We start from the raw sequence: 14635 nt of genomic DNA on the forward strand, positions 1-14635 counted from the left end.
ACCCATCTCTAAGCAAATGCTAAGCTGAATTAATTTCCTCAGGCGCATGACGTTAGCTGATATTGAAAGAATTGCTCCTCTGGAGGAAGGGACGTTGCCTTACAACCTGGCTGAGGCTCAGAGGCAGGTAAGAACAGAAGCCAGTATGATGCTATTGTCTGTTTCCAGTGCCAGGTAAATAGATAGCCAACCTCCTTCTGTGTTGTTGGCTACGTTGCTTTTCTCTCGTGTTCTGTAATATCTGTGAGGAATACCTTCTTGTTAGAATTTATTTTTAACATATGTCATGTACTCTCCATCTCTTCTCTGTGCCCCTTTCTCTTGGGCTGCATTTGGACAGGTTAAATGCAATTTACTTTGGAAAGATAAAATGTATATGAGTGTCACCCGCCATTCAGTAAATATTAGGTGTATACCTAATTAAGGTGTTTATGTTTTGTGATTCTGTTGCTCTCTGTTCTTTTTAATGAGGAAAGAAGACTTCCTGCTTCGAATATGGATAGCAAATTCAGCATCTAGCCTATTAAATGGCAGCCCTTGTTCTGAACACACATGCAAGTTCCTTGCTTCAGAGTGTTCTCTACTTTGCCTTAAGCTCTGCTGAATATCAAAATAGGAGAGATTATGTTTAGTCTACCATTACAGTTTCAGTAAAAGCATTAATATTCTCTGCATTTCCAAAAACTAAAGGCTTTCGATGGTATAACAGCAAATGAACTTCTGTTGTCTGAGGCAAAAAAAAAAAAAAAGGAATGTTGTTCAAATGTCAAACCTGATGACCTTTTAGTTTTCGTATTATTTTAGCATATCTTATATTTTCATTGACATGAGTTTCTGTACAGATAGATTTAAAACTAACCCTCTGTTTCTGTTTGTCTCTATTTTGAGGCAGTCTTAACTTTGTGTCTTGTGAGACTAAGGGGTTTTTTGTTGGGTTTTTTTTTTCCTGCTCTGGGTCTGTGCGGAGACGCCAGTTTGACCACAATGAGTTGATGCAGGCTACATTTTTAGGACTACCAGGCCATAAGCCAGGCCTGTGTGTGTGTGTGTACACATGCATCTCTTGCTTCTCTTTCTCCTTCTCCTCCCTCCCCTACATGTGAACACCCCCACCACCACTCCAAGACAGTATCTAGGGTGGCGGTTTTATGTTTGTTTGAGCAGTGACTAAATGTTGACTATGCTGGGATGAATTCAAATGAGTTGGCTCCCAAAAGCTCACCGTCTATTCCTAGAAGACTTCTAAAGGAGTTAAAAGCATTTGCATTGGACTGAATATCAAGTAACGTAAGTTACAATAGGTGGCAGTAAAATGTAGCCAAAAATGAGGTGCTGAAAGTAGCAGCTTCTTCAATTTTTGCTTTGGGGCCACTGTCTTTGCTAGTATGATTTATGCTGTTTTAAGAGGCTAGGATATATGAACCTGCTTAAATCTTACAATTTCTTCTGCATATGTGTCCTACCTTTTCATTTTTCCATCCAATTCCTCTTTAATGTCAGCTGCTTGATGCTAAGACTGAAAAGATTTTCAGCTACATTGATACCTTCAATTTATTTTCTGGCCAACTCCACGCACACTGGAACATTAGCTAAAACTTGAACACGTTTTCAGGAAAAAATATATCCGTATTTTTATTTTGTCCTTTTACTTGTAGTATCCTAAAAAAAAAGTATTATAAAAAGTGATAGTAAGTAGGGAGGGCTTAACGGCCCTGCAGAACTTCTGTTTTCCTAATTCTTTTCTTTCATTAGATAGAGATTTTAAATCTGGAGCACTTCTGCAGTTTATTTTTCATTGGGTTGAATCTAGCACTCATAGACTGTGAGCAAAATGAAGTTTTGCTTTATGAAACCTTATTTTCCTTTGGCTAATATGTATGAACAATGCTTGCATAGTTGATGGCCTGAGAAGTAACAGGTATACCTGGTTTTGGCAACAGTAGAATAAAATTCCAAACTGGAGTTGCTTTTAGCTGTATAAAATTAATGACTTGCGATGCAATATGTGTGCCCTCATATGCACATTTAGACCATTGATTTTGGAGTTGTATGATTTTGTTGTAGTATCAGTCTTGCTATTCCAATCTGAAGAGGCTACATTATACGGCACTTAGAAATCAGTGGAAAAGAAATAATAATTGAAAACAAAATCTCCAGTTTATTGTGGGATTTTTTCCAGGTATCTGTATATTTATCTCTGTCTGATCATGAGATCTTCTCTCGTGAAATACGACGTTCTGATTATTTTTCTTGTCTTTCCTTTTAAATCCTGTCTCGACAGAAAGCTTCAGGTGATGTGTCTCGACCTATTCTCATCCAGATTGCAGAATCGGCATACAGATTTGCCCTTGGTTCGGTTGCTGGAGGTTAGTCATGGCTGAGCAAAAGAATATTCATCTTCACTGTTTGGGTTTTTTCTTCTCCTGCCCTTCTTCCCTTTCTGCCTTTCATGTAAGTGTGGAAGGCTTCTCAGTCTTTCCCTTGGAGCCGTGTCTAAGGGATGGGATGACTATAAGATTGGAGGGGAAGGGGTCATCTGGTCTACAAGAGTTTTGGAATTTACGAGCCATTGGAGTTTGCAGATGGTGTTGCTATTTCATTTGTGACCAAACCAGTTTCAGAAGAATCAGATTAATAGTGACGTAGGGCCAGGAAGTGCTTTTGGTTAAAACTGGGAGGTAGTTTAATGTATCCAGAATATATAGTGGAGGAAAAAAGATGCAAGTGATACTTGAGATGTAAATGTGGAAGATGACCGTGGCAGTCAAAGACTGCAAATGCAAAATCATGTTTTCTTATAGCTTGATTTTTATTTGCAGCTGTTGGAGCCACTGCAGTCTACCCAATTGATTTGGTAAAAACTCGAATGCAAAACCAGCGCTCTACAGGCTCTTTTGTGGGAGAACTTATGTATAAAAACAGCTTTGATTGCTTCAAGAAAGTGCTACGTTATGAAGGTTTCTTTGGGCTTTATAGAGGTAAGTTTAAAAGGTGGTATATACTAAAGATAAGATACTAATAAAAGTTCAGTGGGCCTCTGGATTTTTAAGCCTTTTTTGTTGAGACTTCAATTTTGCCTGGTTTGTGCCTTTGCTTCTACTCTGTTAAAGATGAAGTGTTTGCAAACTTCTTAATAATTAAAACCTTACTGTAATGAGAACATTCTAGGACCTCTCTGTCCTTTCCTTCCTCACCTGCAATAGGGCAACAGTAGCAATTTCCTACAGCAAAAGTATACTGTTAGTCAAGTTTTTATTTCCTTAGCAGTCCTTAATACCAAGAATGTTTTGTCCTGTTTGATAAGAAGTTAGATCATCTGGTTTTGGGTTTTTGTTTGTGTTCTTTCTTATCTGTTTTCTTTCTATTTAAAAACATAAAAACATAGAGAGAATGTGGTACCTTGTTATTAACCAGATCTCTTTTTGTGGTTTCTTTTGTGACAAAAAGGTCTCTCTGAACCAGTTGCGTGTGCTTCACTAATCATTGGGAATAGTCATCTTTATCAGGTTTTATGTATGCTTCTCCTTCGTTTGTGATTGTTGAGTCAGCCAGAGAGGTTAGCTGGGTTTCAAGCCACTTAGCTTTATATACGTAATCAATACACACAAGTTATGAAGTTAGCTGTTCCAAGCTCCCTTTGTAGTCAATGGAGAAAGCTCCAAAAGCTCATTTGCTCTGTTCAGGATGTAAATCATCCTCACTTTGGGTATTCTAGGTAAGTGCCTGCAGTTAGATGGTGGCGCTTTTTTATTTTGTCCTTGTCCCAGTTCTGGCATCAATGGTGTAAGTTCAGGTAACACAGAAGTAGTCAAAGAATCATGAACTACTGCATGAGACTGCAGTTCTTCTCTGTCACAGAGATAAAGCAAATTATATTTCTGGTATCCCAATTAGTGAGATCTGTTGTCCCCCTCTGCCGTAGTCATTGGGGAGGATTTGAAACTTGCATTACTTATTTCATCTTTAGCTGACTTGCTTAGAAACTTTTTTTAACTTTTGAAAATAAGAATATTGTAATGACAGAAACTAATCGCTAAAAGCAGTTGAGTCAGGAATGAAGAATGGAAGATTTCAGTCAAATACTGTTATGATCTGGGAAAGCCATATGCACCTGAAAAAAAAGTAACAGTTTATAAGACCATGTGTGAAACAACATTAAAACTAAGTGGTGTGATAATGTGCACTCTTTAACATATGACCTGAGTTGCTGGATGTTGGCTAAGTAGCTCCTCTGCAATATACAGGCTTTGTAATTATTTGAGCACAATTGGAGATGGGATGAGACTGTTATTATTGACTGTTTGAGGCAGTTTTTTGAGTAGGCCTAATAATTTAATAAAGAGTATTGACATGGTTTCTATTTCGTAAGTATTTATAGTAATCAGAATCGTAAGAAGTCCCCGTTATTGCCTAAAGAACAAAATGTATTCCCTGCAAATGTATGTCTGCTCCTTCCAGGATCCTGAAAGAATAAATATGCAGAATTCCACTATTATCTGCTTCTGTCTTAATGAAACTCTGAAGCACAGTGATTTTTTCACCTGGGGAAAAAAACCCACAGTAATGTCATAAATGCATATTAACTCCATTTGCTTGTCATGGTTTTGGAGTGATTTTTTCATTGCCAAATTGGGGAACTTTAGGAACCTTCATCAGTATAGCTTGTCCTTCTGTTCTCCATCCCCTTCACTACTTTTCAGTCTTCCAAGGAGTACTGAATAGTGAAATCTCAGACAGTTTGGTGGAGCTGAACTTCTAAACACAGGGCAATAATCAGGATTCTGGATTATATAGTAGAAATCGTGTGATGGCAAAGAACACCATCATTTCAGAGGCAAATTGAGACCTGCATTTCTACGGATCCTCTACTTAAAGGGCACCCTGATTTAACTTCTTTTTTTAAAGAGTCAAATAGAGAAAACTCCTTGAAAATGTGGAGTTTCCTCTGTGCAGTTCTGTAAATTTGGACTGTTGCTTGCTGTCTAAGGAGATGATGATGGAGAAAGTTGAGCAACTGAGTGCAGAATGAAGGTTTCCGGGTAAGCTTGAGAGGACAAGAAAATTTGAAATTTTATAGTTTAGTATATTGACCCAATTTAATGCAGTAAACTTAAAACAAGAATCATCTCGTTCTGGTCTTAAATACTACACTGGGTAAGACAAACTACAGAGTACATTACTTTTCGCTGTTCATCAGTAAGTGGAATTCTTTCTTACACTGTGGTGCATTCAGAGTTCAGTAAATGCGGGGGGTTTTCCCCAGAGGAGGAGGGAGTAGTCATTGGTAGAGTTCTCCTGCTTAGCTGAATAGTGATGCAAAACCTTTTAAAAAAATTATAATAGAAGCATTTGGAGCAGTGGTCTCTTTGTCATGATGCACTGCAAGAAAGCAAACAGGAATTATAAACCCTACTCTGAACTCAGCCATTTCAGATGGTATTTTTAATACAAGGCACATATTTCCATCCAGTAAAGTGAACTGATTTTTCTTTTTTGTATCATTATTTTATTCCAAACTCGAAAAGGGCAAAACCACCGTATTCTAAACCACCATCTCAGATAAGGATAAATTACACCATCTTGTGGATATAAAGAGAGCACTAAATTTTGTTTAATGTCAATTTGATTCTAAGGATAATCAGTATTTTCACTGAGAAGATACTTTGATTTAAAAAAACCCTCCAAACATGATACAAACCTCTGTAGAATCTTAATAATATGCATTATTTGAATGCTGTGTTGTTAGATTCGGGCTTTTTAAGACTGTACATCTGAGATACATTTTTCATCTGTCGCTTTCTCAGCATGGCTGGAAAGAATACTCATCTCATATACCTATAATTTACTGTTGTGACTACATTTATCCCTGAAATACATATTTAGAAACTCACAGGTATTTATATATTTGCAAATATAAGAAAATTTTGGAAGCTGCAGTTTGTCAACATCTCTTCCAGCAGATAAGGTCACCTATATTTCTTAATATTATTTTAATCAGAAGTCCACCTGATGAGTCACAGAATGTTTCACAGTCTTAAGCAGTGCGTTTAGTAGAGGTTATTTCACCTATACTTGATAGAAATTTTATGGGAAATTTAAGTACCAGAGATAATATGTAGCTCATGAAAATGTTCAGTAGCCATGCTGTTAATGCTACTTCTCCTAGAGGATGAAAAAGACAGGAAATGCTGCAGAAGACTCTGTAATCAGTGATCATTAACTGTTAAGGAACTTGTTAGTTTTATTTCTTCTGATGGTGCTTCTAGCACTGCAGTGACTCCAGATGCCCTCTAATCTTAGATTTTAATCATTCATTCATCATCCAACTTCATTATTACTGATGGACTCCCATGCTAATGATACAACAAGACCGTGGCAGAAGCTTTCCTCCAGAAGTATGCAATGAAGTACAATTTTTTTAGAATGGAAGTACAAGCCTACTCCTACCCAAAGTTCTGTCGAAGCACAAAATCTTCAAGAAACGCCCCATTTCCAGTCTGAGGGAGCTGTGCTTGAATGGCAACTGGTGATTAATTGTCCAATTTCTTGTGTGAATCCTGTAATAGAAAAAATTGGCAGTATTCTGTACTGCCTTTCTGTCAGATGTCCAAATGGTTTCAAATATTTTACCTAGACGGAGCAACAACTCCTTCAGCCAGTGGGTTTTTCTACTATGAAGGGAAAGTCATGTCCATTACACAGTGTGAAACTGAAGTTTCACTTTCAGATGTCTGAAAAAATACTTTGGCCAAGTAAGATTTTTTTTTTTTTCTTTTTTTTTTTCTTTTTTTTTCTTTTACTGGATGCCATCACTATAGCTGGGCTGGATGAGCTATTGCATGTATATTCACAATGTATTTAGACTGCTTTCAGAAAGTAACTTCTATGATGTTGCAAACTGACTGTAGCTCTTGGTGCTTTCTCTCGCATATACCTTCACCTGCCCATAGAGTCCTACTATGACAGTGTGTCAAATATGAAGTGGTACATGGTAATTGCTACTAAAAAGCCTTGGATATATAAAAACGTGTTGAGTAACGTTTGCTACATACTATACTAGTAGGCTGCCTATGTGCAAAAAGTTATTCTCTGATGTTATAAGAGGCATACATTTTTAAGATGCTGTCAGACATTTCTAAGACTGTCCTACATCTGTGTATGTGTCATATTGCTGATCTGCTAATGCATAGTAACACTGAAAAATTCCCAGCATGTCAGGATAACCCCAACAGAAAAATGATATCTTCATATGTGTCCCTTGATGTGCTTGCTTTCTTCCAAAACTTAACATCTTTATTATGTTCAGAAATCGTTCAACAGTGTTTCAGGGCTCTCATCAAAACAATAAAGAAAAGAGAATTTAGTTTTGATGGTCATAACATATAGAATGCATAGGTACTACTTACAGATAGCTTTATTACATAGGTATGAGAGCAAACGAAGAGTCCCTCTACCTTCCTAAGGCCGAGGTGGTATCTGGCAAGGCTATAAAATATAGTATTAAAATTAATGCTGCCTTTTTTAGAATACTGTATGCTATCTTGCAGTAAACATACATGGCATTATCTGTAATTAAACTTAAAAAGCACTTTTATACTCTAAAATTGTGTGTGAAGTAGAGAGACAAAAAGAAAATAATGCCCTGGGTTTTTGGCTGTTCCATTAGGTTTTGGGGGTTTTTTTGTTGGTGGGATTTTTTTTTTTTTGTAACTTCTACCTGTTCTTTTTAATCTTTCTCTTTTACATTGAAGTTTTATGGAAAGTTTTGAGTTGTAACAGTCCCATTTAGATTTGAGTGCAAAAGGAATGGACCAGATGGGAAAAAAAAACCACTTGTGCCAAGATAAATATGTTTTTCTCCATTTTTACAAGTGCCTTTACAAATGCAAAGTCTTAGGAGCTGAAAAATGGTAAAAAGGCCATCTTCAGATCAGTCTAGTGAAAATCAATTTGATTTGTCCTGCTCATGTTGCTTCTAAAACTGGAGGTTCATACACATCTCCCAACTGGACTATTTTTATAATTTTATACCTTCATATTTTAGAATGTCTTTTTCTGTAGTTCATTTGATACAATATAACTTCAAAGTCATGTTATATTTAGCTTAGGTGTAGTAATATATGTATATGTGATTTTAAAATTAATGATCTCCAGGTTCTTTTGGAATTACATATCTGCTTACAGACCTGCTCTAATTCTACTGGATTAGATTTAGAATCAGGTACTGTGCTTGTAAAGTAAATGGAATGTTTTTTAATCTCCGAAGATAGAAAGTTCATTAGCCATAATGTCTATACAAAGCCACACACATCCTATAGCAAGATGTGAATATCATAGCAGTTACAAAGATAATTTTGTCTGTATAAGGCTAAAACTGAAAAGAATCCTATTCATTGTATATCCTTGTGTTTTATTCATAGTGCTGTAGAAAATGTAGTATTTAATTACACAGTTCTGACTATCTTAATGGTTTTTCATTAAAGTCTGGATTCAAGTCACCTGTGCAACTAAAACCGTTCAAGAAATTCAAATTTTGAAATTTAACTTACTCTGCAGAATCTCTTCTTTTGAGCAACTGCATATGAACTTAGCGTTATCGTATTCTTTGTTTGAATATTCAGCCATATGATCATAATTCAACATAATTGTTTTGGGTAAATGTTAGGTGTGTATGTACATCAACTATATATGCAATTACTTTTTTTGACACTTGAAAAACAAAAATGCTAATACAGGTGTAAAATTTTAAAGGCATTAGTATATAAATATGGCTGGCCCTCCTGCTACCACAACACAAATGGTGCTATTCTCCAATGTCATTTCCTTATTAAGAGCATCAGTAGTAACCAGTAAAGCTGATGGATGGTAGCAGGAGGGAAGAATACACTAATCCAGTGCACATACATCTTTCTCTTTGTTATTCTGATGTTTAGCGACTTGGGAAAATGCTTTTTGGCAAGTTAGCTCTTAGATGTGGAACTTAATTGTTGTCTTTTTCCCCAAAAAATAAAACCATGGAGAGGTGAAAATGTCAGGCTTTGTAGAAAGTATCCAAAGTTGCTGCCTGAGCTAGTGAAACAAAGGGGGTCTGCACCAGAAACTGTAGCCAGGGTGATTTTTCTCACATTTCTGAATGGTGTCCTAATTTTGTTATGTTGATGAATGCTGGCAACACCATTCTAGCCTCAGGCTTAGTTGGTAAGCTTGGCGTATTTTTAGGTTGTATAGTCCAAAAGTTTACAAAATATCGACCGTTCACTTCAGGCAAGTGAAGCCAGCAGTCAGAGATTCCCAATTCCAGTTCTCTAGTGCATCACATCTAGCAAAATAAATTAGGATATTCCATACCTGGGAAGAAAGCAGCATAACTTCCTTTGTTTTAAGAACTGGTGAATTGGCTGCGCAAAGAGCTCAAGAATGTAATCAAGCATGTTTGAATATTTTGCATTATTTTGATTCCTATCCTCTCGGGTCCTGCTATCTAATGCCATTGGTTTTACCAGAAAAAGGTACTGCTCTCATGATCTTTGAAGTGGATGTGTCGTGTATCTCACAAAATTAATTAGAAAGTCTTAATTTTTGTGTGAAGATGCAGAAAATGTTAGTTTAGGACAGAGTACTGAAACGTAGTTGGCAAATCTGGATTAGTGTTAAATTGAGCTAATATCACATTTAAAAAAGCTAAAGAAACCAGTAGGTATAGACAGTCATAGCACTTGAAGTGGTAGCACAAAGTTTGTTCTCAAAATGAAATGTTTAAGTATTCTCATTAAATATAAGAACACAAAATTGCTGTAAAAATTGCCCATTTCTAGATGGTGATCTCTATATATATTGGCTGATTTGTTTAGTTAATACCAAGTTACTTGATGCAATGAATTCTCTATTTCCATGTTACAGGTCTGTTACCACAGCTATTAGGAGTAGCACCAGAGAAGGCCATAAAACTTACTGTAAGTTTGCAAATGGATTGTTTTCACATTTCTCCACATTGTAAAGTCCATCTAATTACAATTAGTGCATTAAGGATTTTTATCCTTAATGTGTCAGCAGCAATGCAGAGTGTTCCCTGGGGATCAGTATTGGGGCCAGTTCCGTTTAGTATCTTTATCAATGATCTGGACGAGGGGATCAAGGGCACCCTCAGTGAGTTTGCAGATGACACCAAGTTGGGAGGAAGGGTTGATCTGCTCGAGGGTAGGAAGTCTTTACAGAGGGATCTGGTCAGGCTGGATCGATGGGCCGAGGCCAATCGTATGAGGTTCAAGAAGGCCAAGTGCCGGGTCCTGCACTTGGGTCACAGCAACCCCATGCAGCGCTACAGGCTGGGGGAAGAGTGGCTGGAAAGCTGCCCAGTGGAAAAGGACCTGGGGGTGTTGGTCGACAGCCGGCTGAATATGAGCCAGCAGAGTGCCCAGGTGGCCAAGAAGGCCAACGGCATCCTGGCCTGTATCAGAAGCAGTGTGGCCAGCAGGAGCAGGGAGGTGAGCGTTCCCCTGTACTCGGCACTGGTGAGGCCGCACCTCGAGTACTGTGTCCAGTTTTGGGCCCCTCACTACAATTAAGACATTGAGGTGCTGGAGCAGAGAGGAGAGCAACAAAGCTGGTGTAGGGCCTGGAGCACGAGTCTTATGAGGAGCGGCTGAGGGAACTGGGGCTGTTTAGCCCAGAGAAAAGGAGGCTGAGGGGAGACCTTATCTCCCTCTACAACTACCTGAAAGGAGGTTGTAGTGAGGTGGGGGTCGGTCTCTTCTCCCAAGTAACAAGTGATAGGACAAGAGGAAATGGCCTCAAGTTGCGCCAGGGGAGGTTTAGCTTGGATATTAGGAAAAATTTCTTCACCGAAAGGGTTGTCAAGCATTGGAACAGGCTGCCCAGGGAAGTGGTTGAGTCACCACCCTTGGAGGTATTTAAAAGTCTTGTAGATGTGGTGCTTGGGGACATGGTTTAGTGGTGGGCTTGGCAGTGCTAGGTTAGTGGTTGGACTGGATGGTCTTAAAGGTCTTTTCCAACCTAAACAATTCTATCATTTTATGATTTTTGCTTGATACGAACTTAATTACAAAAAGCACAAAGCAACTGTTTATATCTGACTTGTGAACATTACAAATGGCATACAAGTCACCTGCAGATATATATATGTACATTTTAAGAATCTTACTGAAAACTTGTTTTTGGACTCGCTCCAAAATGTAACAAGCTTATTCAACTTGTTCAGCTCATCTGCTTGTTTGTAAGTAGCACAGGCCTTTGGTTTCACTTCTTAGCAAAAAATGGGTAATTATTTATTGGATTTGGAGGGCTTTTGTTTTTGTGGTTCCTATATGTTTAATTCCAGTGCAACAGGAGATAATATGAGCATGCAGTGTAGTGTTGGTAAGAAAGGAATTTGTTTGCATGAAATTTTTTTCCTAAATGTTTTGCTTCTGTAGTTTTGTTATTTCTTGAATGATTTTAAGGCACTGAAGAATTTCTTATTATAACCCAATCGTAAAGTATTGGTTATTCAATGGTAAGCTAGTATTCACCAAAGCTTGTAGTATGCATTTTTTAAAAAGAAAGTACTTAATGCTATTAATTGCGTTACTATTGTGTTAAAACTTATTATTGAACATTCTGATATTAATTTGAAATTATTTTAAATTTTTAAATGTAGTGAGCATTTCTAAAATCTTAAGTGATTTTATCATTAATTTCCAGAGAATGTTTTTATTATTTAGTTAGTGATTGTTATCTTTTTTCAGTAATAAATATTTGAATTGTGCTGCAAATCTTTGTTAGAAAGAAGAACACAGCTTTACAATATTTCATATAAAATCTAAGATTTGTTTGATATCTGTTAGTTTGGTAGCTTCATGGATATATTTGCGTTTTCAGTTGCACAGAATTTGCAGCTGATGTTTTCTCCAACCTTTTAATTTATCAGCTTTCATAAATGTTTGTTTTTTAAGGTTAATGATTTTGTGAGAGATAAGTTTATGACTAAAGATGGCTCTGTCCCACTGGCTGCAGAAATTCTTGCTGGTGGCTGTGTAAGTATCTTTAATTTCCTTCATATGAGATTCATGAAAGTGCGGTGTGTAAGATTAACTATGTGGACTAAGACTTCTGTTTAACCACAGATCCAGTTCAAGAGCAGACTCTACTAGAGCATCTCAATTCTTTCCTAGATAGGCCAGCCGTTCTTGATGAAAGGGTAAATGTTTCTGTGCATCGTGTCTTTTAACTGCGCTGTATAATTCTCACAGCTTAGAGTTTGTTTCCTTAATAAAGAATCTGTCTTTATTCATGTTGGCTGTAGCTTATAGCCTAAAGAGGATTCATGCTAACCTTTCCAGAACTTAATAATGAGTTACTACTTTGTGGCACCCACTCCGCCACGTCACTTCTTTCCGACGTGTTATTGCACCCACTAATTTTCACTTTTTACAGTGATACTGGCTTTTTGAAATGGCAAAGACTACTCATGCTTCTTTGAGTTCATAGCAGACGTAGGCTGTGTAATGTTAACTGAGTACATAATGCATTCCTGAATGTAGGCTGTATTTAAAACCCACTAAGTTTTTAAGAGTGTTTTGCTTGCACAAAGTAGTATCTTAATGAACAACTGGCATATTACTGGGTAAATGATAATACTTCACGGTTTGATCTAGTTCTGTCTGTTCATATCATGGCTTACTTTATCTGGCGTATTGATTTTGTTCAAGCAAATGTAAATACTTTAGGTAAAATGAATAGTTGTTCAAAGACCAGCACACTTTACAGATAAAGAACACTGTTTATTTAAACCGGCTTTGATCACTGGGGCAGAGCAATGTTGGTATATTTTCAATCTATCTTTGTTTCTGCTGTCATAAGACAGATGAGGTCACATTTTCAAGCAGCTTCTACCTGTGTCAAAAACTACAGTGAGCAGCAACTTAAAAACAAATGCCTGTGTCTTAACCTCAGTAGGTGCGGAGATTTGTGCTGTATGTGCTTGCAGAGAGTGTACTATGATTATCTGAGCCTTAGGGTGCAATGGCTAGGTTGCATTGCAGACTGAGAAGCCCTGGCTTTCTATAATTCTCAGGAGATGGGGCAGGATTTGGCTGGTGTCTGACTGCTCCTTCTGTTTGATCACTGACCTGTTGTAGACTGCCAGGTAGGATCCCCTTGTTCTGTAACTTTAGGAGCATTCGGGGGAGAAAAAAAGAAGGGGAGGGAGAGAAGAATGTGGGTCCCTAAAGCTCTAAATAAAAAGCATGCTGTAAATGAAGGAAAAATGCAATAAAGTGCTTGCAGAGTAAAAAGTATTTGCCCCTTACACTAATAAAACGTCTTATGAACATAGCAGCCATAGAGAATTCAGCAAAATTTTCATTTAAAATGTCATTTGATCTAGGGTTTTTATTTTTACAGACTGCTGTGAATTTTTTAATGCAGTACAAAAAGCACTCTTTACAGAGAGCTGTCATTCATGAGAATGCTGCAGCAAGCTTTTTGCCAGTAGTTCATCGTAAACTAAGGATCTGCTTTAAGAGATAGGTGGTTTGAGACATATTTTAAACGTGCTGTAAATGTTGGCTTGTCCTATTTGGTATTTGAAATATATATTAACAATGAGATGCTGCATAAAGTTGTAGCAGTAGACTTGTGGTGGCAGAATGCCTTGAGTTTTCTTTTAACTGGAGTGCTCCACTTAAGGGCATAGTCTGGTGCCAGGTAGATGGGTTGCAACTTGTCTTTTCTGCAGGTGGTCTTTGGGGTTTTTTTTTTTGTAATTTTAAATCCAATTCAGACTAGCAACAGAGACTATCGTTACAAGTGGTGCCTAGTTTTTTGGGGTGAATTTTTCTCTCATGGTGTAAACACATGCATAAAATACGAGATGCCAAAGACAGGCTTTTTCCTATAGATTTCAGTGTTGTATTGGCCTAACTTTCTGTCCCTGTTTAAGCCAACGTGAAACCTGCGATTTCACTGTGGAAACAGGAAGGACACTCTTGAATGCTTTTGAAAATTTTCAGTCTTGGATTTTTACCTCATTTCACAATGTAGTAATCGCTTATGTGGGAGGCAAGAAGACAGCAGCGCATGATGTGTTAAGAGTCTAAAAAGGGGCAGCCAACTAAGATGAATTTCATAAAAGACACCTGCCCTATCACCTTTCTGCTCTGAGTATCTAATTCTCAGCTGTGATTGTGTTACAAACACAGATGTTAAATTTTCCTTCTTCAGTGGTTCTGTTTCCTTGGAGTGTATTCGTTGCTTATGGAAGGGCGGCGTGCTGGGATGCATACTACATTTTAATGTTTTAAATACCAGCCCTGTGAGTACAGTATAGCATTAATACCTTAGAACTGGAGGACCGAGCAGATACTTGGATGGTTTGGGTTGTTCAGTAACACAAAGGGCTTTGAAGGGGTCAGTATCACCTGAGTAGCTCCACTCCGCTGTTTGCCCAACCATTGCCAGGCGTTGACTTTTAAGTCCCCAAGGAGTTCACTTTGCATGATAATTACTGAGAATTAGTACACATGGCTGACTTTTGCACTTGTAACTAAAGCTGATTGTTTCATTGAACAAGTCTTTTTCTGTTTTGTAAACTGTTTTCTCTCCTGGGAAAAAAAAAAGAAGAAAAGAAGAAAATAGC

General features: G+C 37.6%; 1 protein-coding gene across 7 annotated transcripts in view; it reads left to right on the forward strand.

Annotated features, from left to right (window-relative positions):
* The window catches only part of SLC25A13 (solute carrier family 25 member 13), a 105827-nt gene that overhangs the window by 61916 nt on the left and 29276 nt on the right, over positions 1-14635 (forward strand). For all 7 annotated transcript variants that reach the window (XM_030008925.2, XM_030008923.2, XM_030008921.2 and 4 more), the window contains 5 exons: positions 43-127; positions 2282-2366; positions 2820-2978; positions 9901-9953; positions 11952-12032. In XM_030008925.2, the coding sequence (XP_029864785.1) occupies positions 43-127; positions 2282-2366; positions 2820-2978; positions 9901-9953; positions 11952-12032 (463 nt within the window). The remainder of the gene's footprint in view (positions 1-42; positions 128-2281; positions 2367-2819; positions 2979-9900; positions 9954-11951; positions 12033-14635) is intronic.

The sequence above is a fragment of the Aquila chrysaetos genome, chromosome 3 (genome assembly GCF_900496995.4).
Source record: "Aquila chrysaetos chrysaetos chromosome 3, bAquChr1.4, whole genome shotgun sequence".
NCBI lineage: Eukaryota > Metazoa > Chordata > Aves > Accipitriformes > Accipitridae > Aquila > Aquila chrysaetos.